The sequence below is a fragment of the Aspergillus novofumigatus genome (genome assembly GCF_002847465.1).
Source record: "Aspergillus novofumigatus IBT 16806 chromosome Unknown P174scaffold_7, whole genome shotgun sequence".
Lineage (NCBI taxonomy): Eukaryota > Fungi > Ascomycota > Eurotiomycetes > Eurotiales > Aspergillaceae > Aspergillus > Aspergillus novofumigatus.
Window position 1 is genome coordinate 1,810,273 of NW_020194280.1, and position 22,971 is coordinate 1,833,243.

The following is a 22,971-nucleotide window of genomic DNA, read 5'->3' on the forward strand; positions in this document are numbered from 1 at the left end:
GTTGGATCAGACATGCTGTGGATCAACCCATATCCAACCCCAGCCAGTCTAACTGTACCTATTGGTCTTTGTCTCCGCTTTCGCCACCGCCTGCCCTTACACGCATAAATTTGTCCTCGAAGCTCCAAGCCTGCAACTTCTCTGCAGTACATACCCCCATTCCCATTCAAATCTCTGTCTTGTTTATAATATGCCACCCAACAGCGCAAATACAGCTTATATCAACACATTTCTTGTTGCGTGTGGTAATGGTGACCTGCCGAAAGTCCAGGAGGCCCTCGCGAGCGGGCGACTCTCTGCTGAGTCTCTTGACACCGGACTCAGCCGCGCCACCCAAGCGGCACATCTGGATATCGTGGCCGCGCTCTTCGATGCCGGCGTGCCCATGACATCCCGCACAGTAGGCTCTCTTTGCGGGAAGGAAGGCCATCAGGACCCGCGTGTAATTCGCCTCTACTTTGACCGTGGCCTGAAACCTAGAAAATGTACCACGTCCTCCGGCGAGCCTCTTCTCCGGTACGTTGATGGCCAGTTGGGTAGCCCCTGATTGCAAGACTAACTTCTAGGGAACATAGCTTTTTGAATGCTGCCTGTGCTCGCGAGTTACTGGAGCGAGGTGTTGACCCCAACCGTTGCGGCCCAACAAAGACAAAACCTCTCGCCAGCGCCCTTAACATGGCCTATAAAGACAACGGAGCTGTGTTCGACCTGCTCGTTGAATATGGGGCTAAGGTGGAATCCAGTCTCTTCTTTTCCGCTATTTGTTGGAGCAGGTCGAATACAGCGTTCAAAACTAGATTCCTTCTTGCCAAGGGTCTTGATCCGAACACGACCTCCGCGAACTGGGGCACGCCTTTACACTGTGCTGTCCGTTTCGCCATGGAGGACGTGGTCCAAATACTACTAGACGCGGGCGCAGATCCTACGGCGCGACCGGGGTGCAAACAATTCCGTGACCGAAGCCCTGCGGAAGTAGCCGAGTTACACATACAGGTCAAGCATCCTAGCATGCAGGCCAAGTATCAGAGTATACTCAAACTCCTTGTAGATGCAGAAGTTAGTCACACTCATTCTATAACCGCTTTGTCTAGAAAGCTGACCAAGCATAAGCATGCAACAAACGCGGTACAAGCTAATACAGAGAAGTCAAGCGCCGAGAATGCTACAGAGCCTACAGCAAAGAGACAGAAAACCAATAGCCAGCATACTGCTGTTAAGAATACTCCGATGGGGGTTATTTCTCAGGATAGTATTAGCAGCCGAACACGGAGTCGTACCAAGTGTCTCCTAACTAGATCTACTGCGGTTAATGGCTTGTTTCGCGGTAGTAGAGCAGGGTAGTAGGTTGGCTACACAGGAAACACGAGCTCCTTCAGTCTTACGGGCGGTCGGATGTTATTCCTTTGTACGGAGTATGCTTCAGCTTGCTGTAGCATAACTAATTGTCCTGAAGTACTCCAAATACCTGCTATTCCTTTCCTCCTTTCCACCACTGATTCGCCAGGATTCGTTCCGTTGTACTATGTCAGTCTTTGATGATTTCCCCCTGGGATATATTATACATGAGACGGCAATGGCTGAATGATTATGGTATTCTATCCTGCCGTCATTTTGGTTGACATGAGATAATGTAAGCCTCCGGTAACTTCCTGTCATTGTAACATGTAATAATACCGAGGTACCAGCCGCCAGAGGGTCAGGGCGGGGCGAGGCATCCACCTCTACGCCAGATGTTTGTAAAGACTCTACAACTCTAAGCGACCCTGGCTAGCGCCTTCTAGTCTGACTCCAGTGACTAGTCAAAGCTGAAAACTGGATTCGGACCAGTTCCTGAATTCTCTGGGTAGAACTGGAAAGGAGATCCAACACCCTGTCTAAGAGGGGCTCGGAGATTAAATCAGCGCCACAAGCCGACTTCAGCTGTAGAAATAGACTATTATCTTACGGGCGTATGCTATGGTAGTAGCACTAGGAGCACCGCTTGCAGGGTCGTAGTCCTGGTCCTATTCTACCCCTACTGTGGAATGGGATGTGTTTTTCTCATACATAAGTAAGAGACCTTCGCAAGTGTGGCGAAGAACTAGAGCAGCCTTACTTTCAAATAGCGCTGGTGCTGAGTATCAGGTAACCCATGGCACACTGCATCCAATTTACTCTCGTCAGCAGATCGCCCTAAAATCTTTTTTTGCGTATGAATATGCGGGGAGCAAGCTTGTCAAGTCTCTGCGTCTTTGCCAGATTGTTTGGAAGTATGGTACAGAGAGCGACCGGAACATCGAATAGTGTATGATAGTGATAGACAGAGTAAGAGCCCAATTGCAGGAAAGAAGATAGCCGCGACGGGTAGTAATGAATCATATATGTATATATACAATATAGACCACCGTAGACACTTGATCACACCAGACCCTGTATATGGCTCACCATTTGTCCTCATGGTACTTCTGGCCTTCAACCCACAACATAGCCCATTGCTGCGTTTGGCCCCCCCAATGTCCTGAGCTCGGTCGTATTTGAAGAGATTCCTTCCTCTGACTGTATTGCCTATGAAGAGTTCATCATCTTCTTTCACCGTCTCGTACGCAATGTCTGTCCAGCGTGATTGGTCTTGCAGCGTGGGCACCAGCTCGCCGACAGTGTCACGGATCTGATTCCATTGTATGGTGTAGTCGGCAGCGTTTGGATCTTCTAACTGCCGGAAAGGCTTGGCTGGACGGATGAGGTAAGCGCGGATGTAGTCGTCCTCGATCAGGTCGGCATCGAGTTTCCTGTGGTATCTCCCTCCGTCCCTCAGCATATCAGTGACAGTGAGCTGGAACAATTCAGCGTCCGTTTGGGTCGGCGGGTCCCGCCACTCATCGTCTGGGTCGAAGGAGACATTCTCCCACCAGTGGGTCGCATATACTGCCTTGCGGCTGATGATATACAGGGTGGTGCACCCCTTGAGGCCCTCAAGACCGGTGCTCCACTCCTTCCTCCGTAACCGGCCGAATTCCTGCAGGATTGCCGCGCTCATCCAGGTCGCCTCGGGGGCTTCGTCGCGTGTCGCGATAGGTTTCGAAATCTTGGGGAGCTCCTTTTCGTAGAATTCTCCCAGCGATTCCAGCGACCCCGGCAGCTGCATCCGTTTTGCCAGGGCCGTCGTCGACGTCGCCGGCCAGGTGACGTTGCGCTCAAGCCGGAGGAACCCTACGCTGCGCTTGATGCTGCTGCTGCTGCTGCTGCCATCAACTATCTCGATCCCACACTTGCTCTGAGCATAAACTTCCCCAAATGCCAGCCATGCTAGTAGTAACCATAGTAGTCTCATGGTTGATAGACGTGCTGGGCAGTGGAGGTAGTTAACTATACACTGGAGTGAGTTAGTGAGTGATGGAGTAAGTGAGTGAGTGAGTGCAAGTATGGTGTAAGTGTGGCATGAGTGTAAGTGAGTATGTGTGTGTAGACTGACATGACTGCCTTAGAGAGACAGAAGAGATGGTATGTGCAATTCTAAAATAATCACACAGTATTTGTGTTTTTGACTTTCTGTATACACGAAAAGCCAAATTTATGATGGCTGCAAGTTGGCTGGGCTGGGAGACAAAATAGGGACAGCATGTAGAGATTGATTTATGTCTTATGCTTACTTTGACGTAGAAGGGAAATTATATTTATGGGAAAAGGACTTGGGGGGAGCTTCCTATTATTTTATTTGGGATTGGTATTATAGTTGTGAATTCTCTAATGCAGAGATAGACTGTAATGTCTCTTCCTCCTTCTGCTTTAATAATATTCCTGTCATGTGCTGAATGTAGATTAACTAACAATGGATGGTTAGCACTGTAGTACTCCGTACTATAGCACAATACATACAAAGTGCATGTGTATGGTTATAATAATTCCAACCGCCCACCTTCGAGGACCCGCCAAGGGTATCTTCTAAATATGAGCAGCGTTACATTGGAGTCAGGCGACGGAATATCTCTGAATGTCACATCACATCTCGTGTACTCTAGCATATATTGTATTCGTCGGCTAGAAAGGAAAAACGAATTTGACCTAATATGTGATACCAGTGCTGGTGTAAGCCGAACTTGTTTCTTGGCGCACTGGCTGGCCCTTATTACATGGCATGGAACAGAGGACCCTAGCCAAGCTGGTAGTAGCATCGCAGAGCTTCAATTTCTGAGGCTAGAATATAGGTTCACTAGGTAGAGTCAGTTACCCACTTTGCAAAATCCACCCCCTTCGAAAATGGCTATGCCGGCCGGCCACACCTCACCGAAACATAGTTTTCTTCGCATTATTCTATGCTATTTTATTTTATTTTATTTTTAGTGCCTGCGTCCGTTCAACGACTTTGTACAAAGCCAGAGTGTCCAGAAACTCAACTTTCTACATTGTAGTTCTAGATGAAGATCATTACGTCCCTCCCATAGACTGGGCATCAGACGTTACTGGATGTGTGCGACCATTCATTATTGAATATAGTTAGATAGTACACTGGGTGTCACATATGTCTAATAGTACTCTTGGATGGAGCACTGTACCAACAGGTATAATAATAACATGACCAGAGAACTATGCAAGTAAGATAAAGCTGAGCTAGAATGTTAAGCAAAAGAATCAGACGTTAAAGGACCAGCCTTAAATACGCCGCATCAACCAGGGCCGGCCCTGAAGCGCCTCCCAAACCACCCCCCAAACCTTGGGGCAAAACAACACACAGAAAAGAAAAAGACGAAACCAGGCGAAGATAAAAACCAGACGACGCATTAAAGAATCTCAATTGAGCCAAGGGCAGACAACAGCCGACGTGATACAGTTCCATGCACTGTCTCAGCATGGTTTATCAATGCTAATTTACTCTCTAATTCTTCCCTGCAGATGCTGCATTTAACCCGCATATCTTTTGGATATGGTATGACGTGAATGTCAACAAAGTGACAGCCAAGGGACCTAAGGGTATGAAACTTTTTCACTTACTTCTATTCTAGCAGATAAGGATTCTCAAGGCAAAGGAAATAAATCATTAACTGCTTATGTGGAGCTTTAATGCAGATAGACAAAATTACACTAGAAAGAGTAGTTATTTCTTCCTTAGGTGAAGAGCATTCTTACCTTTTCGCAGGGGGGGCAGAAGGTAAGTTATCTATGGTGTGATATTTCTAGATAGCCTTTGGTCACCTTATAGGTGAACCCTCTTCCATACTATAATAAGCAATAACTGTATTAATTATAGTAATCTAACATTAATACTCCTTTTCAACAGTTGAGCCTGGCATGGTCAAGACAGTATTAATTAATATCATATACTGTAGGGTTATATATCCTGTCCACTCTAGAGCACCTATCACCTCTTCATCCACCACTTTTCCAGCAAGTTACCTCTCACTATTAATCACTGGCTGCTTGTTCTTATACCATACCAGATTCTCACGCACTAAGCAGTTATGTTATTATTACCACTCATTCTAAGCCACATGCTGCACCCAGGTATGCCTTTAGATTGCGCGCATATACTTTCTCTCCCACTACTCTATAATATCAAGCACCTGACAAGCAGGCCCTTGTAACTCCTATTTCACCTTTTTTTATTGTAGGTAATCACTAAATTTTTGCTGGAAGTCCCATTCTGCCATCTTAAAAGCCCACTTCATCTTCTCCTAAACTTCTTTTCTTTCATTGACCTTCTTCTGCAATTTGCACATAGATAGGACCTTGTTGACAACACTAGTATCCTCTAATTTATAAGGCTGATGGGGGTTAATTAACCAGCTCATAGATACTATAAACTACATCAGCTGCTTCTAGGCTGGTAGTCCCTAAACAATTGCCTGAGCATTGATGTGGATGCCCATGCTATAATATTTGATGAAAGTGTTAATGCTAGCATGTTTTAGAGCTCATTAGTAACGTCCGCTGTTCATCAGAAGATGGCTATGTTAGTATGGACATAGTTATTTCCAGCCTATAACAAAGTCAGAGAACTCACAGCTATCATTAAATGCTTTCACTACTCTGTAGTAGAGATAGTATAGCTTGGTAACCTGCTTAAAACCTGTGATTTCACCTCCTTACTTTATTTAATATCAAAGTGCTCCTTCTATGAGTTGTTCTTCCAAGGCAATTCAAATCCCATCCGCCTCACGCACGGCCTGACAGAACACAAATTAATTAAGAATTTCATCCTTTAGTTTTAGTTCTTATTGTCCAAGTCCATCCAACATACTAAGGTTATACAAATTTTTAGGACAATCTACCACTAGCCTGTCTTTAGAGAAGTTCTTGAACACCTTGATGCGAAACAGCATCCCTAGAAGGAATACATAGGGGCTGAGGACTAAGGTTGGGTCAAAGATAATCTCAGGAATGGGGAAAGTATTCCTATGTTAAACATGATTAGCTATGATATGCCAGGGGGTACCACAAAACCATTAACATCAGAATTAGAAATCCAAACTTACTGTTCCTTCTCGCCTAAGAAAGTCTTGGTAAACTCTGGGGTTAAGTAAATAATTAACTAAGGACGCCCTCTATCTGGATCACAGACTAGAGTGAGCAAAAGTTTCTAATAGTGTAGGTTCAGTAGTGCTCCTGGGCGGCTACTGGTGATGGTGGCCAGCTGGTAGAAGAGGAGGAGTTGAATCTGAAGCCACCCACACTGAAATGTCATCTCTGTTATTGATAGAAGAACGCGAGCGAACTCCGCCACATCTTTAATATACATGGTTGCTTTTGGTCACCGCCTAGGAAGAAGGCCTTTCTCCTTAGCAACTATCACCAACACCTATAGACTATTAGCTAAAGCCTTAGCTTCATCCAGACATAGGTCGCTTACATCTAGGATTTTGATAGTAGTGTCTTTGCTAAGGCCCTGCCCCACCTTTACCTTGTAAACCAGATGCTACTACTTCCAAAAGGTCTCTAGTAATGTTTTATATTTTATTCCTAGTGTTTACTGGCTATTTTTACTTTGTTGCCAACCACATCACTAGGAGAAGAAGGCCTTAAGGAACTAGATTATCTCCTTAGAGTCAGAGAGCTAGTAAAAATATTTAATAGGATTATGTTTTCCTTCATAGTAGAACCTGGCAAGACAGATGATCTGTTAGCACTAGTGTTAAAGTTAATACACCTAACTACTTCTCACCGGTCCCAGTAATCTTGTGTATTGTTTAATCTAGACTGGGTCTTTGGACTATAACATTTTTGTCAGAGCTGCGATATATCAAGAGATTCAGCCTCTTGAAGGTAGTGTAATATAGAAAGCTCCTGCTCTTCCTCCTCATCTAGGATTAAATCATCATCAGAATCATCAGAGTTGTTACTGCTGCTGTCTAGCTCTGATGCACTCTCTGAGCTATCATCAACAGTGCTATCTGAGAAGATATTAGGAATATTGCTGCTTGTGCTGCTATTATCATCAGAATTAATCAGCTCAGGTGAGCACCACATAGTAGATAAAGAGATTAGAAGGAAGGATATACTCAGTTCTTAAATTTAGAAAGAGTAGATGATGATAGAAGTCGAGCCTCTCTCTTCAGTTATGTATTGGGAAATAAAGAACAAAAATGCGGGTGATGATATGGAAGTTACTTAAAAGTGAAGGGGAAGTAGGAGAGTCCCATGGTCATCATAGGCTTTATAGAATTAGAGTAAACAATGTGGTCACAAGGGGAGCCAAAAATGGCTCCCTTGTCAAAGGAAATGAGGTATGGTTGAGTGATGAACCAGCCCTCAGGCGGCGGCAGCATAATGATTGAACGTCAGGGACCAGGCACATAAGAAATAGGGGGTGAACCAAACAGTGCTGGGCCGTGGTGGTAAAAGCTGTTGGGCGTGCGGTTATTACACGTGACGCCAAGGACGGCCAAGTGTTAGTAGGACTCGCAAAACAGCGTCAAGTGTAGCCGTTTTTGGCCGCTGGCTAACTGTTTCATCGTTATATGTAGTATTATATGCTGTCTTTAGGACTGATAATTCTCCTATATAAAGCTACCAGTAGCCTAACAGAAGGTTAATTTTTAATAGTACCTTCAATTTCCTAACATTAAGTGGGTTGTGCCTGAATACAACAGGACAATGGAGTGTAGAAGTTTATTTTCAGCAGTGTGGTGATCAAGTGACTCCATGTAAGATGAGTCTTGACTACGCTGTGCAGATCTAAACCCACCCTAGATCATGTTGTTGTGTTCCCAGGCCGATCTTCAATGGATCTACATCTGCTGATCTGCAGGAGAAAGACTAAGAGCTGTCCACTGCAGGTAGAGCAGTGTGACGAGTCAATCGTCATAGGACTACCCCTCCTTGTGCCTAGAAAACAAGATCGTGCAGGTCCAGATGAACCGCCAATAATGAGCAATCGACCTATATGGACTACAATCCACCAACAATTGCTGACTTCCCGCCCGACTTTTAGAACAAATTCAGACAATAAAGCTGGCTTAGGCAGAGCAGTCCCCCACTAGGCAGCTGACTTTCCACTCGATATTAGTGTGAGAAGGTCGAACACTTGAATAACCTCTCTATACTTTTTGCGCAGGCAGTCTACTAATCTGTCCTAAGACCCTGGTTCAACATCAGTAATCTATTCGATAATGTCGTCTATTAAGAAGGTTATCGTGGTCGGAGCGGGTGGCCATCTCGGGCCACACATCCTGTCTGCCTTCGATACCGATCCTCAATTTGAAATCTCCATTCTGAGGCGTCATTCATCAAAGTCCACATTCCCGTCTCATATGCCAGTCCACCGCGTCAGCGACAACTTCGACGAAACCGAGCTGGTTAAGATCTTTACCGGACAGGATGCAGTTATTTGCACGATCGCCATGCAAGCCCTTCACCAGCAAAAACCTCTAATAAATGCGGCGGTCAAGGCCGGTGTGAAGCACTTTGTGCCGTCCGAGTTTGGGCACGACACGCGGAACGACCAGGCGGCTGCGCTGCTGCCTCAATTCTACAAGGCGAAGAGACAGATTGTGGAGTACTTGAAGAGCAAGGAAGGGGATGGGCTTAGTTGGACGGCGTTCGTGACGGGGCCTTTCTTCGAGATGTAAGCGTGCAGTCGCACCCATATTCGTCCTTACGGAAAGAAATCTGACCGGAGTAGAGCTGTTTCGAATTTCCTCGGATTCGACATCGACAGGAACCACGCCACGATCCTCGATCATGGCACGAATCGTTGGTCGGCGACGACTCGCAGCACTATAGGTCTTGCAGTGAAGAATGCGATGCTGAGTCCGGAAATCGTGGCCAACAAGTACTCGTTTATCGAGTCATTCAATATCTCGCAGAATGACATTCTCGCTTCCTTGGAAGATGTAAGCGGAGCAAAGTGGGACGTTACCTACCACGGTGCGGAAGAGGAAAAGCGGCTTGCCTTGGAGAAGCTTGCCAAGGGGAACTATAGCGCAATCCCTGTGCTCACGCGGTATATAACGTGTGTCAAGGGGTATGGTGGGAACTATATGGACAGTGAGGAGAGCGCGAATAAGCTGTTGTCGTTGCCAGCAGAAAGCCTACGTGAGGTGCTGGCCGAGATGACAAGCCATGAATGAAACCATCAAGATCGTACTCTATCCTTAAAAGGTCACGAAATGGACAGATCACACTATGTCTATAGAAGACTGGACTTTAACTTCTGTTATACTCGAAGCACCATAAGTGCGATTCCCACCAGTGCAAAGAGCAGACTGCTCATTATCCACACAAGGCCGATCCATGCTCCGCTCAGTTTCAACCCAAGCGTGAATACATTCGTAAAACATAGACTCCCCAACACACTTCCCACCGACTGGAATATCTCAACTGTCGAGTAGAGCCTTGCTGTTTTGTCCCTTTCCACCAAGGCTGTAGCTAGTGACCGTGCGACAAGCGGGAGTCCTCCTCCAGCCGCGTGCAGGCAAAGACTTGGAACCAAGAAGACGATGTGCGGCGCAAGGCCAACACCGAGTGATCCAACAGCTAAACAAATGATACTCATACGCGCAAGGTAAAGATCCCTTCCGCGCAGCGATAGGTAATGCAGCACGTGTTTTGCAAGATAAGGAAGGAGGAACAGGAACACCGGGATGGTAGCAGCTGTGTGGAAGGATTTGAGCAGATTGGCCCGTGCTAGGGTCCAGCTGAAGCGTGTGGAGATATACTGAGCCAGGAACCCAGAGGAGCCCCGAGCAAGCTCAGAGACGGCAAAGCCGAAGAGTAGCAATAGGATCCGGTGGTCGAAGATGAAGATGTCATGCTTGAGGAACCGTCGAATCTTTCCCCAGATGAGACGATGTCTTGACTGTTTCGGGAGAGCCTTTGCGCTGGAGTAGGACGATTCTTCATCGACATTCAGGCCGCCCATGCAGGAAACTTGGTCAACACCATGCATCGGGGACTTCCTCTTTACGCAATGGTTCAAAGTCTCCGGTAAAAAGAAAGCACAGCTCAGTCCGATAGTAACGAATCCACAACCGGCCATCATCGGGATCCAAGGGTTAACGGTCATGAGTTGCGCGCTTATCGCACCGGCGAGGAAAGTAGCAATCTCACTGACAACTCCAACCCGAAAGAAGAGTATCGCACGGGTTGAATCTGTCGTATGATCGGCCAACATCGTCCATATCAGTGCCATTACAATAGTTGGTCCTCCCCCAATGGTCCAACTCAGCGATGCGAGCCAGATAGCCCTGGGAGGGAAGATATCAGAGAACCACAGTACGGAATTAGTGATGATTGCATTCAGGACAAATCCAGGAATGGTAAGACGAATGGCTCGTCTGCGTCCATATCTATCTGCCAACAAACCGTATGGGATAGCGCAGAGGACGCCTGTACTATGTCAGACAATGAGATTATGCAGATGGAGAAGGGCATTGACACGAACAGAGTAGCCCCTCGAGGAAATCCGAATACCCCTTGATAGTCGTGACTTCCGCCTGCACCTCTTCTATCTTACACTGCTGCTCTGCTACATGGCCCGAAGCCGGGAGTCGACTTGCGTCGTGTGCACGCCAATAGTCATCACAGACGATGGTTTCGATAATGCGCACCATGGGACCTGGGATCATCTGACCTCCGATCTCAAAGGTGAGCATTATCGCAACCACGGCGATCACCAGCCAACGACGGCTTTTTTCTGGTAAAACAGTGTCTGAGCTGGAATCATCGGGAGGTCCATCTCCAGGCGCAGGTTCGCTCCTGAGATCTTCTAAGAGGAACGGAGCATCTTCGCCACTGAGTCGGTAGTCATCTTCTGGCGGGACATACTGCGCTACCATCTTGGATAGCCTAACAATGGGAAAGGAGAATCGTAATATTCATGGGAACATGAGACATGGTTTTCATACAAGTACAGCACCTTCCGTGAATGACGTATCCGTATCTTCATCGGTTTGGCCGATCGAGTAGGAAAATGGAGGGGCTGTAGACATGGAAGGCGGACCAGAATCTTTCATGCATGATGTATCACATACTTCAATACTGCCTTAAACACTCAAGGATCTGCATAGGTGGCGTGGAGGCGATCATGTACCATTGACGACAGTTCCCCACATATCACATATTAATCTTGTACATACGCTTAGATCAATGCATGTTAGAGTCCATGTTATTTAGTCAAGTGTGACACACGCACGTTTTACTTTTATGTAGCATACAGATCTCTTTATGGGTCCAAACGCAAAGGGTCTAGTCTTGATCAAGCAAAACTACTATGTCAATGTCTCTGCAATAGTCGTCACATCTAACTAATGCCCTGCGCCGTGATGCGTATGCATATCGCCCAGACCTTCCTGCATATGATGCTGACCCAGCTCCTCACCCAGCTCCGTCTCTTGCTTTTTCCAAGGCGCAGGCCACACGAAAGCGTCCTTTGGAACTGGCATTTGGTCAAACTTTTCTGGATCAACAGCATTGCTGCGTTGCCAGTCGCGCAGCGCATTGAAATCGCGACATTTGCGATTCACACTAAAGTCCGGCCAGGGAGCCTGGCGGTCTTCCACCCAGTTCAATGTCAGGAACTCCGTATTGGCATTGCATTGGATGTTTTGCAGCAGGATGTCCGTGCAGTGACCGAGGTGTATCCACCACATTTTGTCCTTCTCGTCCAACTCTGGCTCGTAGCCGGGGTAATCGGCAAAAGCTGCTTTCCGCAGCAGGTTAAGGCAGTGGATTTGCTGCGCTCTATTAGTATCATGGACCCTATTGCAACCAGACAGAGCTACTTACATGCATTACGTCCATCTGCACCATGTAGGCATCATCCCCCATTCCCCAGTAATCATTGTCGAAGCGGGCCGCAGTCTCCGGGTCTTTACCCAGCTTGAGGATTTGCTCGCGGGTGACGACGTGAGTCAGGACCTCTTCATATTGCGCCCAAGCTGCGTCGTTTTTCGCGCCCGGCTCTTCTCGGGCTATTGAGACCTCGGGCTTAGCGAAGAATGTCCCGTTCAACTTTGTCTCGAATCTCGGGATTTCAATTTCGTCGAGGATGGGCGCTTCAACGGTTAGCCACCGCCGAAGGGAATGAAAGAGCTAGACTTACACCACCAAGCTATCGGCCTTAGGACCGCATTTTTCTCAATTGTCCGAAAGGTGCCTGTGCTGAGGATCAAGGAAGCCGTGATGATAAGGATGGCTACGTTTGCAACCGTAAAGTAGATCCAGGCGTTCGAGACGCCTGCTTTACTTGCGACATTTCCGTTCCGCAGGAGGGTCTCTGACTCGATGTCAGTATCATCGTCAGCCTCTGATTTGAGGTTTTGGAATTTGTGCTCCCCATTGAAGGGTTTCAAGATCTTTGAAAAGATCATGGCGGCGATAACGCTCAAAAAGTCTCAATGGAGTGTGAGAAGGAGAGTAAATGTCCTTTCGGGATTTCTATGGACTACGTAAAATGTACGGCCTATAACTACAGGGACCTCTAGAACGCAAACAAAGTAGGAAAGACAAAATAGCCGAAGAGTGATCTGTGCCGCCGTCTATCACTACCTAGAATGGTGTATGCTCGTCAATGCAGATCGTGTTCGCAGTTCGCGCCAGGGCAAAAGCGAGATTGATCTACCCCTCTACAGTCAATACATGGAACTGGATTTAACTTAGGTTAGACTGACGTGACTAGAATTGACGAATTGACATCGACCTTTGTTATTACTGGCTTATTCGATAGTTTGTGAGTAGCCTGTTGATCAGTGACGTGGAATATGCAATGTATCTGCAGTTCAGCCCACATAAGAATAAGCAAAAGCTAGACTGCGATAGATAGATCACATCATCCTTTCATCAACAGCAGTTCATCCCATCTTCGACCCCGCAGAGAACATACTGGACTACAGTTGATCTATTGCGATCAGTTCAGAGGCTGGCTGATATGCTGTTGATCTCTTTGTACCTCCTCTCTTCTTCTAAACGCTGATAGGAGGCCTCTTGTTGAGCAACTGGTGGAGAGGTGTAGCCTGCATTTCAGCTCATCGCACATTACCTCATGCATGAACGCAAACTGACGACGACCGAATCATTAGAGACCGAGTGATTGCCACCTGCAGAATGCAGCCAGGGCCTTTCGCTATGCTATCCCTATCGGAAGCTGTGATACTCCAAGTCCGTTCAGAGGTGACGGGGTCACTAGCTGCTAGCTCTATATAAAGCGCAACGAGGCTTCTACCACGTCAAACCTTCTTCCATCATTCAGATTCTCTCTTCCGTTCTATCAAGACCCTAGCACCGCCTCATCTCATCATCAATATGCAACTCTCTTACTTTCTGGCTCTCCTTGGAGCCTCAAGGATTGCCTGGGCCGCCCCTGTCGCGAACAATGACCAAGTGGAATCAGCCTCTGGCGATCTTGAGGAAAGCTTTGTCTACACCCATTATACCCCCGAGAAGCGTGATGAAGATCTCGACAAACGATTCTACTACACCAAATACGACCCTGCGAAGCGCGATGAAGATCTCGACAAACGATTCTACTACACCAAATACGACTCTGAGAAGCGTGATGAAGATCTCGAGAAGCGGTTCTACTACAACCCTTACACACCCGAGAAGCGTGATGAAGATCTCGAGAAGCGGTTCTACTACACCAAATACGACCCTGCGAAGCGCGATGAAGATCTCGAGAAGCGGTTCTACTACACCAAATACGACCCTGAGAAGCGTGATGAGTGAGGGCTCACCGTGAACTGCGCTCAGCTATCAATACGGTCGGGAGGTTGAGCGCAAAATTTGAACCCGGTGAAACATATGCCTCGGGCTCATGCTCCTTGTGTCGTGCAGTAAATGGGAACAGGGCCATGTTGATCCCTACTTTATTATCGCAAATGCGTATTTGTTGACTTTCTTGTGTTGTGTACTTGGCTTTGAGTAGTTTGGTTACAACATGCATTATGGATTTATAGGCATTCGTTAAGACCGGGTTCTGGGGTTCTTTTGGACACCACAGGCCCTGGAAGTAGTCATCAATGCATGGTTAGCTTGGTTAGCTTCCTCTGATAGACCTATAGGCTATTGATGCTCTAATGTCTGACCTGGAACAATCGTAAATCATGCTATGATTGACATAAGCAATCTATATTTACATCTTGGCCTGCCTTACAGCCAATGCATTTGTCAGAGACAAAAGACTGTCTCGCTCCTCGGGGGTAAACTCTCGTCTATTTGGACCTCCACGGCTACCATCTCCTCCCTTCCGGCTCTTTTCCCCGGTGAAGATGTCTTCCCGGGGCCGGTCTTTGTACTCGGTATGGAACCTCCATTTCTCCGTCAACTCCGGGGACAATTGTCTCTGGAACGACTTCGCAATGTATTTTCCGACGTTAGGGAGGAACTTAAATGCACTGCACCGATATTAATATTTATGATACTGATTTGGGGGTGTACATACTGTCCGGTCCCGCCGGTAGCGACAAAGAGGTTGGGATGGTCAGGGTGATAGTCGAAGATAAAGTCGCCCGTCGGTGTCTCGTTGTACCAGCACAGGCATGTCTTCTCGAAACCCCTTTCTACTAGCTGCGGTAGGATCTCCTTGAGGCCAGAGAGAAGTCGCTGCATACCTTCCGCGGGGATGAAGTTTGCCCGCGCGGAGATAGCCCGACTAGGTGGTGAGGAAATTTGCTGGTCCGTCGACAACGTGTATCCAAAACTGTGGCAGGCGACTTTGAGATATCCCGTCTTCTCATGCGGCGGGAAGCTGAAGAACCCCGTCGACAGATTAAAAATAATCGGCAGATCCTTGAGCGCCTTGACCTCCTGCGGTGTAAGCCGCACGAAGCCAACAATCTGCGCCGTCGCTACCATCGAATTCCACGAGGGAATCAGGCCAGCCGTCCACGCACCCGTCGCCAGGATGAACTTGTCAGCTGCGATCCGTCCCCCATCGGCCGTCTTGACTGCGGTAACGGTACCGTCCGAGCTCTTCTCCAGCTCCGTAACCTGGCCATGAGGACCGGTCACAAACGACACCCCAGCAGCAATACACCGATCGCGCAGACCCGCAATCGCAACACCTGCATCCGCCCACCCAGCCGCATTGTTATAGAACCCCTCGAACCCCTCCCCAATCGGCGTCCCACTGACAGCGGGGAACCGCGCGTTCAACTCGGCCGCATCCGCCAAAGTATGCCACTCGGCCCCCATCCTCGTCAGGATCTCCTTCGTCTTCCGGATAAAGTCCGACCCCCCGCTTTGAACAAGACCAGCCGGACCAGTCCTCTGCGCCGTCCAGACACACGGCGTGCGGTGGAACGAGTCCGCATACTCAGGGCTGGTATTCCACAGATCGTACGCTTCTTTGCCCAGCTGCGCGTATACGGGATCTCCGTAGTCAAAGCGGATTACACGAGAGATATCGTTGCTTGACCCGTCGGGCACAGGAGGCATGTGTCTGTCCAGCACTGTGATGGCTGTGAAGCCATCATGTGCGAGATTGAGGGCGGTGGAGAGGCCGAAGACGCCTGCGCCAACAATGACAATGCGTTGATTCTTGTCCATGGTGTGTAGATTCGATAGTAGGATGGAATTCTTTGCCAGGGACTATGATACTATTATGACTTGTGGTCTTCTCATTGGAGGTGGGGGAGCTTCGATAGCCGGATCGGGCACAAAGCCGAACCGGCTTGGCACGGCTGGTGAGCCGGGCCCACAGGAGCTATAGCTGCACAGCTGGACAGCTGTAGCCGGGAGGGATTGGACACTTTGTATGGAGCACGGGGTTATGCTTATCTGGGTGGTGGGGTTGCGTAGGATATCCCTGCGCAGTGAGTTGGCATACTCCGTTTGTAGATCATTTGGTCCGGTTCGTTCTGAGACGATCATCGATTGTCAGTGCTGGTTAGCGGAAACGTCGCGGGATCATACGACTAGGGTAGGAATAGTAAATTTCTCAATCAGGTTTTAATTTGTTTCCTAAAATAACAGGATAATATTACAGAAGCAAAGTTGTATACATTCTAGCTATCATGGTATCGGAGAAGATATGGCATGGTTCAGCCTACAGGGGAGTAACATACACCATACTAAGTAAGGTAGGAACATGAATCTACCGGGTCCATGGAAAAGAGAGCAAATACTAGTCCATGGGGGAGTGTTTACTTTGTCGCACTGGTGGGCTACGATTAGTGACATCCGCTGTCCAACGTCCATCATGCCACTCGTGACAAAGGATAGCATGCCTTTTTCTGGCAAGGTCAGTCAACAAGCTTTACGTCCGTCCGAGGTCTGGACTCTCAGACAACGATTACCGTCTCAATAATGTTCGCACCGCAATAATTACCATTTACCAGCTGCCGCACCGGTAGTCAACCGGCCTCGGTGGAGCTCAACCGTGTCCGGCGCCACCGTTTCACATCGTCCACTCCCGAGAAGCGTATGCCCATAGTGTTCCAATCTGCTTGCCCGTGTGGCAACTATGTGAGAGCATCATGATGGTATCACAAGACTCCGGCAGGTAGGTTGAATCCTCCGTCTCGGTCCTCTGACGCTTATCATTCCTTCCGTTCCTGCGGCTCTCCAACCGGCTCCGCTTATCGAGTGTCTGGAGACGAGATAATGGAGTATGTAGGTAGCGTTCCGTGGATGCGACTGCTATATATAAGTCTGTTCATCTTCGATTAAGGAATCCTTCCCAGTAAGCAAGCTCATCTTTTGTCATACAACTAAGGAAGAAAACGTCTACTCTATCCATACACCAAAATGGGCTCCTTGTGGAACTATCTTGGCCTTGGCTCCACCTCCGCCACTGACGAGAAGAATGCCATGCGCGCTTTGCCGTCCTCATGGTACACATCTCAGGAGATGTTCGAGCTAGAGCGCCGGGCGATCTTCTCCCGCAAGTGGCTGCTGACCACCCACAAACTACGTCTCCCCAACCCCGGGGACTGGCTCCGCTACGAGGTCTCCGGCTTTCAATTTGTTATCGTCAAGGACCGCGACGGAAACATCAACGCCTTCCACAATGTCTGCCGCCACCGTGCATTCCCCGTTGTCACCGAGGAGAAGGGAACATCCCGCATCTTCGCCTGCAAGTACCACGGATGGTCGTATGGGCTAAACGGCAAGCTGGCCAAGGCGCCGGGCTATCAGGACCTCAACGGCTTCGACAAGAGCAAGAACGGCCTCCTGCCGATCCACGTGCATATCGACACCAACGGGTTCATCTGGGTCAACCTTGACGCCGGCGAGAAACCCGAGGTCGCCTGGGAGGATGACTTTAAGGGAATGGACCTGCTGCCCCGATATGAGCACGTCAAGTGGGACGAGTACACCTTTGACCATACTTGGGAGCAGGAGGGCGACTATAACTGGAAGATTCTGGCGGACAACTACAACGAGTGCTATCACTGCGCAACAACGCATCCCGATATTCCATCCATTGCGGATCTGAGCGCCTACTGCGTCCAGACCAGGGACGGCGGCATCATCCACGATGGGCGCAGCAAGCCGGAGCAGGTTGCAGCCGGATTGAATCCCGCCAGCACATATTTCTTCCCAAATGCCTCCATAACCGTCTCGTAAGTCGTATCCTCTCGCCTATCAACCATAACCAACTAACCAGGTAAAGCCCCCACTTCTTCTTCATGCAGCGCTTCGTCCCCTTCTCGCCCACCCGATCCATCATGAAGTACGAAGTCTACCGCAACAAGAACTCCTCCGATGAAGACTTCGAGACAATCAACCAGATCTACAAGCGCATCATGTCCGAGGACAAGTACCTCTGCGACCTGACCCAGAAGAACCTGAACGCCGGCGTCTTCGTCAACGGCGAGCTGCACCCCGAAATGGAAAAGGGACCCCTCTACTTCCAGAAGGTGGTCCGCGATCTCGTGGTGGAGCACTACGAGCGCGAGCAAAAGGCCAAGCAGGAGATCTGGCCGGCGAGACAGAACCTGCCGAAGACTGCGACTGTCAGCGAGAAGGATATTTCGTTTTGCTCGAGTTTGAGCTGCCAGGCGACTGAGTGTGTGCAGCCGCCTGCGACTATTGCGTGGTGATTTTTTCCTTTCTTTCTTTCTTGCATTTGGCGTGCTTAGTCTGGTAATAAGATTGTTTAGATATGAGTAATGAAGTTCTACTTTTAATGTACTATCTATCACCTCTTTCCTATCGAAATGTGATGACGATCCTACGATCAATCACTTCCCAATCCCGTCCCCTTCGATTGGACGCTGTACTGACCTGATCACAACCCGAAGGCACACGCCGGAGCTAAGCTCAGAGAGATGATGTATGGGTTGATACTAGACGTAATATCCAGAACTCATTGAAGAATACCAAGGTCACTCGAGCGATCTTATCCTAAGAGCGTGGGGCGTTGGTCCGGGAGTATTGCGGTAGGTTGCCGCGGAGTGAAGGCTGTTATCGACCCGGCGGCGCGGGGGAAGGGGGGTTATACCAAGTATTAGGTAGGAACATTATGTTTTCAGATTCTCCTGGTATCCTCGTACAGAAGCATATCTTACATTTATTTGTAGGGGTGTGGACGGTGTGGTGGACAGAGAAATATGTTCTCGACTTGAATAATAAAGTTTTCCCAGAGGACTGTACATACAGCCACAACAATAGGAAAACAAATAGCTAAGATACTTACTAGTAAGGAGGCACCACACTAGCGGTACTGCATATTCAATATGTCCAAGTTTAGTACTATTCAATATCCTGCAATATAAGCATTTAATCGAAAACACTATACGAGCATGTGTACAATGATGTTTCATATTTGGGGACATTGGGATAGTGGCTTTTAGTAATACCAGGGATACATGATACATCCAAGCAAACAAGCTGAAGAGAGGGGAGTGCGGGGCCGGCATCTCTTAGCGAACTTCGGAGATAGTCATCTTGTGTCCTTCTGATTGGTGTATCCCGTAGATAGCATTCTCATGGCATGATCCGCCGTCCAATAGGCCATTGCTCCGTGCTATCTTGCCACTGTTAGGGCGGATTGTGGAAGATCTAGCCCGACGTGGACAACACTTCCCCGGTACAGAGGCTAACAGAGTAGCTTTTCCAGGATTTATGTTATCTAACTTAGTGACGGCTGTCTCACCAGGGCGATATCACGAGGCCAATCATGCTGCTCTGCAGGGGTCAATGCTCGACTTCCCCGCGAGATTGTCGTCCCCTACTTGGACGGTTGATCTCGCTCCTCAGCGAGCCTTGAATGTTGTCATCATCATCATCTTTTATTGCTCAAATATTTGGTGCATATAGTTTTACGAGCTCGTCTTGATTTTATTTAAGCTCATTTGGATTTAATCAATCCGTGTCTATTAATAAAATAATGACCCCGGCAGAAGGCACTCGGCGAAGACTTCGTTCCAACCACGCGTGTCTGAATTGCAGGTTGGCTTTAGCACCTCGCTAATATTCTCTACGATCAAGACTGAATGTAAAAAAAGGAGAAAGAAATCTCGATGTCCCGGAGAGAAACCGGCGTGCTCGTGCTGTGTACGGCTTAACCAGTCGTGTTTCTACCCACCCGTGTCCAAGCCAGGATCAATAGGTGGCCAATCTGTACGCATGCTCTAGTTTCACATGAATCGCGCTAACGAGATCCAGAAGGACCGCCTCGCCGAGCTTGAAGAAAAAGTAAACCTCATCCTAAAAGGAAGCATGTATGTATCGCCCGAATTTAGCGCCGACCAATTGCTCACGCTGGGCGCAGACCAACCCGAGGGAGGGAATCAGTCCTCGAAGATGCCAAAGAGCTCACAGACGCGAGATTCACACAAAGCAGCCAGCCTCGCGATCGTCGCGACTCGAGCTACAGCGACCCGTCTCCCTCCAATTTCGCTTTTGATGATACCAGTCCCCAGCCTTCCTCCTTGGCCGTTGCCCGAGCGGTCGATTTGTACATGAAGTATTGCCACCGACAGCCCGTCTGGTGCTTTGATTTTGAACAACATGGGGATGTGGAATCCTTACCGGAAGAGCTCATCTGCAGTATCATTGCGCTGACGGCGCGGTTCTTGCACGAGGGGGAGCACGGGCAGCACCATGCGGATACGGCAAAGAGTTTGATTATGCTGCGGATTGCGAACGGGACAGTGGAGTTGAGTACGATTGAGGCTTTGTGTTTGCTGGCGTATTCTTCTTTTATTGGTAGGTGTTCGGGAACTCACCTCAGCCACAACTTGCGAGGTACTGATTGAAAATTAGATGGCGATATGCGCCTTGGTCGATTTCACCTCGGACTGGCATTTCAGCTCTGTCGGTCTGCTCTGCTCGACACAGAGTCCGCATACACTCCTGGAGACCCTCATGCGGAGCGTAAGAAGAGGTTATTTTGGAGTCTACAGCTATTGGAACAGTCGTATGGCCGCCAGACCGGACTACTGAGCATTCCCTTGGAGACCTGGCGTCCGGTGGACTACTTCTTAGGCAACGGCAGAGAGCCGCAAAGAGATACTGAGAAGCCTCCCCCATTGCCGCGAGACACGATCGGCTGCGCTGCGCCGGACGACACTGGCATCTGGAGCATGACGATCCACTTTGGCTGGGTCTGGAGCAAAGTACGCACATATGTTTCTGATTGTGCAAACAATCGACTACGCGAGCCCTGGCGCCACGAGTCAATGTATTCCATGGTTCTTTCCGACCTGACAGAGATCGAGAACCAAACACCACTCTGCCATCGATACGACCATGTGCGGTTCTATGATCGACAGCCGGACGAAGTGATCGTCAACCGTGCGTACTGGGTCCCCTGGCTCAAACTACAGTTCATGTACCATGCCATTCTCACGGTCCTCAACCATCCCTTCCTGTATATCATGGCCTCGCGGCATAACCCCAACCTGGCCATCCCGAATAGTTTCTGGCGCCGCTCGTCGGAGCTGGTGCTTCTGCATGCGACGTGGATCGTGCGTATGATTGACATGCTATCGGACAAGGACGTACGGCTTACCGATCCCTTCTTTGCGCATGTGGCTGCGATCGCTGCGACGGTGCAGCTGTATTACTGCTGTGCTGGAGACCCACGACTAAAGTACAAGTCCCGTGCGGATCTAGCCCGCTGCAGGGTGTTTCTGAGGTCGTTTGTACCATTTTCCCGGGCGTGTGCATCATTGGTATGTTTCCCCGTCTCCAGGTGACACGAGTCAAAACTGACCAGGACAGAACCGATCACTCGATCGCATGACCCGGATTGCAGCCGGCACAGAGAACGTAGACTACGACAGCTGGGTGCCGTCCAAGATCCATCTGAACATCCCCTTGATGTGGGATATCCTCCAGTTCACCTGCAGCGACGATTCATATCCCGCCGTCCCGTCCGGAAGCCTCTTGCATTCCTCCCTCAGTGCTTCTGCAACCAGAAACGATGCTGAGGAGAGCTCTACACTCGAAATCATCGTGACCACGTCACCTGAAGTAACCGTCAACACTGCAGACGGCGGCCAGGGCGTCCCTATGCCTTTGTATCGGGCCCCGAAATCGTCAAAGGACAGCGACACGAGCCCAGCTACCGCTCCACGGTCTATGCCTCCTTCAGACGCAGTGGTAGCTCCGATCGACAGCCTCATGCTCAACACGCCCTGGCTTTGGGCTGATCCGGCGCCATTTGGAGACGTGGACGACCTCGACTATAGCACGTCCGCTCCGGCGGTAGGTGACATTGAAGGTTCAGCGTGGTGGAATCTGGGAAATTTATAACCTGCATACAAGCGCCAAGCGTTATGAAGTTGTGATTGATCACATCACTCCATGGATCCTCCAGACTGTGCACTGCTTATATTCTAGGACTAGGACTAATGAGCCTGCCGATACGCGACTTACAGCCTGGCATCAGCCACGAACGCAGCACTGAACCACCTCCCGTGCGATATGAATTAATCGTTCCGCAGCACAGAGCAATGCAAGAAGAAGAAGTCCTACCAGCCGATACCACGAATGCAACATTTAACCCTGATCATACCCCAAAGCAACTGCCTCTGCCCCTGGATAGCCAAAGCAATTCATGAGTCCCCATCGTTTACAATGAGCCCCAACGCAGATTGTATAGGCTAAGGTTCGATATAGGATCAAGCACTTGCCGTTGTACAACGCCGATTGTCCTTATCGAGTCAGCTCATTGTTCCGTTCTGCGACCCATGACTCCGAAGCCGAAAGCAACGCCATATCGATCATAATGTCGTCGAAAAGTGATAAGGCCAGGTGTGTGGGAAAGCAACACACATCATTGTATAAGCACTCCTGCTGGCATTTCCTCGTCGTGGATATTGAAGTGGACTAGAAGAACTGCAGGTGCCAGCTGTTGGTGGAACAAAGATTAGCGTAGATGAACCAGTAAAATGCGAGATATAAGCAGAGGAATGCCATTCCCGAAGCGGCAAACTTTTCCCCTCACAACCCCACATGAACACGTTTCGATGACGAAAGGAATTAGATAGCACACGGGAGAGACTACTTTTACCCCTCTGGTCTGGAATCCCGGCTTCCGTTCCATGGCCGATCATCTGGTCGGTTGGTACGGTTGCCTTTGCCGCATCCCACAGGTTCGTCCATCAT

At 48.9% G+C, this 22,971-nt stretch overlaps 11 protein-coding genes across 11 annotated transcripts; 5 read left to right on the plus strand and 6 right to left on the minus strand.

The window, feature by feature from the left end:
* The first annotated feature begins 9 nt into the window (after window positions 1–9).
* P174DRAFT_506684 (ankyrin) lies at window positions 10–1,635 on the plus strand. Its single transcript, XM_024831320.1, has 3 exons — window positions 10–516; window positions 576–1,056; window positions 1,111–1,635. The coding sequence occupies exons 1-3, from the start codon at window positions 191–193 to the stop codon at window positions 1,339–1,341; spliced, it is 1,038 nt and encodes a 345-aa protein (XP_024679732.1). The 5' UTR covers window positions 10–190; the 3' UTR covers window positions 1,342–1,635.
* Window positions 1,636–1,994: 359 nt separating this feature from the next.
* On the minus strand, window positions 1,995–3,487 carry P174DRAFT_506685 (uncharacterized protein). The gene is made up of 2 exons (XM_024831321.1): window positions 3,452–3,487; window positions 1,995–3,352 (listed from the first exon to the last, which is right to left on the minus strand). The coding sequence occupies exon 2, from the start codon at window positions 3,308–3,310 to the stop codon at window positions 2,216–2,218; it is 1,095 nt and encodes a 364-aa protein (XP_024679733.1). The 5' UTR covers window positions 3,311–3,352; window positions 3,452–3,487; the 3' UTR covers window positions 1,995–2,215.
* Window positions 3,488–4,757: 1,270 nt separating this feature from the next.
* On the minus strand, window positions 4,758–6,658 carry P174DRAFT_463277 (uncharacterized protein; the record flags this gene model as incomplete). Its single annotated transcript, XM_024830246.1, has 15 exons — window positions 4,758–4,766; window positions 4,806–4,941; window positions 5,020–5,058; window positions 5,104–5,134; window positions 5,183–5,228; window positions 5,253–5,353; window positions 5,378–5,425; window positions 5,594–5,648; window positions 5,673–5,777; window positions 5,814–5,887; window positions 5,978–6,058; window positions 6,215–6,369; window positions 6,450–6,483; window positions 6,514–6,534; window positions 6,592–6,658. The coding sequence occupies 15 exons, from the start codon at window positions 6,656–6,658 to the stop codon at window positions 4,758–4,760; spliced, it is 1,002 nt and encodes a 333-aa protein (XP_024679734.1).
* A 483-nt stretch (window positions 6,659–7,141) lies between these two features.
* On the minus strand, window positions 7,142–7,698 carry P174DRAFT_444896 (uncharacterized protein). The gene has a single exon (XM_024828201.1). The coding sequence runs from the start codon at window positions 7,438–7,440 to the stop codon at window positions 7,198–7,200; it is 243 nt and encodes an 80-aa protein (XP_024679735.1). The 5' UTR covers window positions 7,441–7,698; the 3' UTR covers window positions 7,142–7,197.
* Window positions 7,699–8,386: 688 nt separating this feature from the next.
* On the plus strand, window positions 8,387–9,690 carry P174DRAFT_506686 (isoflavone reductase family protein). Its single transcript, XM_024831322.1, has 2 exons — window positions 8,387–9,037; window positions 9,095–9,690. The coding sequence occupies exons 1-2, from the start codon at window positions 8,583–8,585 to the stop codon at window positions 9,540–9,542; spliced, it is 903 nt and encodes a 300-aa protein (XP_024679736.1). The 5' UTR covers window positions 8,387–8,582; the 3' UTR covers window positions 9,543–9,690.
* P174DRAFT_495461 (MFS transporter) lies at window positions 9,629–11,284 on the minus strand (the record flags this gene model as incomplete). The annotated part of the gene is made up of 2 exons (XM_024830865.1): window positions 10,856–11,284; window positions 9,629–10,800 (listed from the first exon to the last, which is right to left on the minus strand). The coding sequence occupies exons 1-2, from the start codon at window positions 11,247–11,249 to the stop codon at window positions 9,629–9,631; spliced, it is 1,566 nt and encodes a 521-aa protein (XP_024679737.1). The 5' UTR covers window positions 11,250–11,284.
* Window positions 11,285–11,717: 433 nt separating this feature from the next.
* On the minus strand, window positions 11,718–12,782 carry P174DRAFT_395088 (oxidase ustYa family protein; the record flags this gene model as incomplete). Its single annotated transcript, XM_024823661.1, has 3 exons — window positions 11,718–12,146; window positions 12,199–12,467; window positions 12,515–12,782. The coding sequence occupies 3 exons, from the start codon at window positions 12,780–12,782 to the stop codon at window positions 11,718–11,720; spliced, it is 966 nt and encodes a 321-aa protein (XP_024679738.1).
* An 886-nt stretch (window positions 12,783–13,668) lies between these two features.
* P174DRAFT_444898 (uncharacterized protein) lies at window positions 13,669–14,412 on the plus strand. The gene has a single exon (XM_024828202.1). It carries the CDS (start codon window positions 13,714–13,716, stop codon window positions 14,134–14,136), a length of 423 nt encoding a protein of 140 aa, XP_024679739.1. The 5' UTR covers window positions 13,669–13,713; the 3' UTR covers window positions 14,137–14,412.
* A 93-nt stretch (window positions 14,413–14,505) lies between these two features.
* Window positions 14,506–16,195, minus strand: P174DRAFT_412390 (NAD(P)/FAD-dependent oxidoreductase). The gene is made up of 2 exons (XM_024824300.1): window positions 14,852–16,195; window positions 14,506–14,804 (listed from the first exon to the last, which is right to left on the minus strand). The coding sequence occupies exons 1-2, from the start codon at window positions 15,955–15,957 to the stop codon at window positions 14,543–14,545; spliced, it is 1,368 nt and encodes a 455-aa protein (XP_024679740.1). The 5' UTR covers window positions 15,958–16,195; the 3' UTR covers window positions 14,506–14,542.
* Window positions 16,196–17,133: 938 nt separating this feature from the next.
* P174DRAFT_515085 (aromatic ring-hydroxylating oxygenase subunit alpha) lies at window positions 17,134–18,455 on the plus strand (the record flags this gene model as incomplete). Its single annotated transcript, XM_024832129.1, has 2 exons — window positions 17,134–17,975; window positions 18,026–18,455. The coding sequence occupies exons 1-2, from the start codon at window positions 17,158–17,160 to the stop codon at window positions 18,453–18,455; spliced, it is 1,248 nt and encodes a 415-aa protein (XP_024679741.1). The 5' UTR covers window positions 17,134–17,157.
* A 1,543-nt stretch (window positions 18,456–19,998) lies between these two features.
* P174DRAFT_423988 (putative C6 transcription factor) lies at window positions 19,999–22,116 on the plus strand (the record flags this gene model as incomplete). Its single annotated transcript, XM_024825164.1, has 4 exons — window positions 19,999–20,078; window positions 20,129–20,565; window positions 20,623–21,533; window positions 21,583–22,116. The coding sequence occupies 4 exons, from the start codon at window positions 19,999–20,001 to the stop codon at window positions 22,114–22,116; spliced, it is 1,962 nt and encodes a 653-aa protein (XP_024679742.1).
* Between the last annotated feature and the right edge of the window lie 855 nt (window positions 22,117–22,971).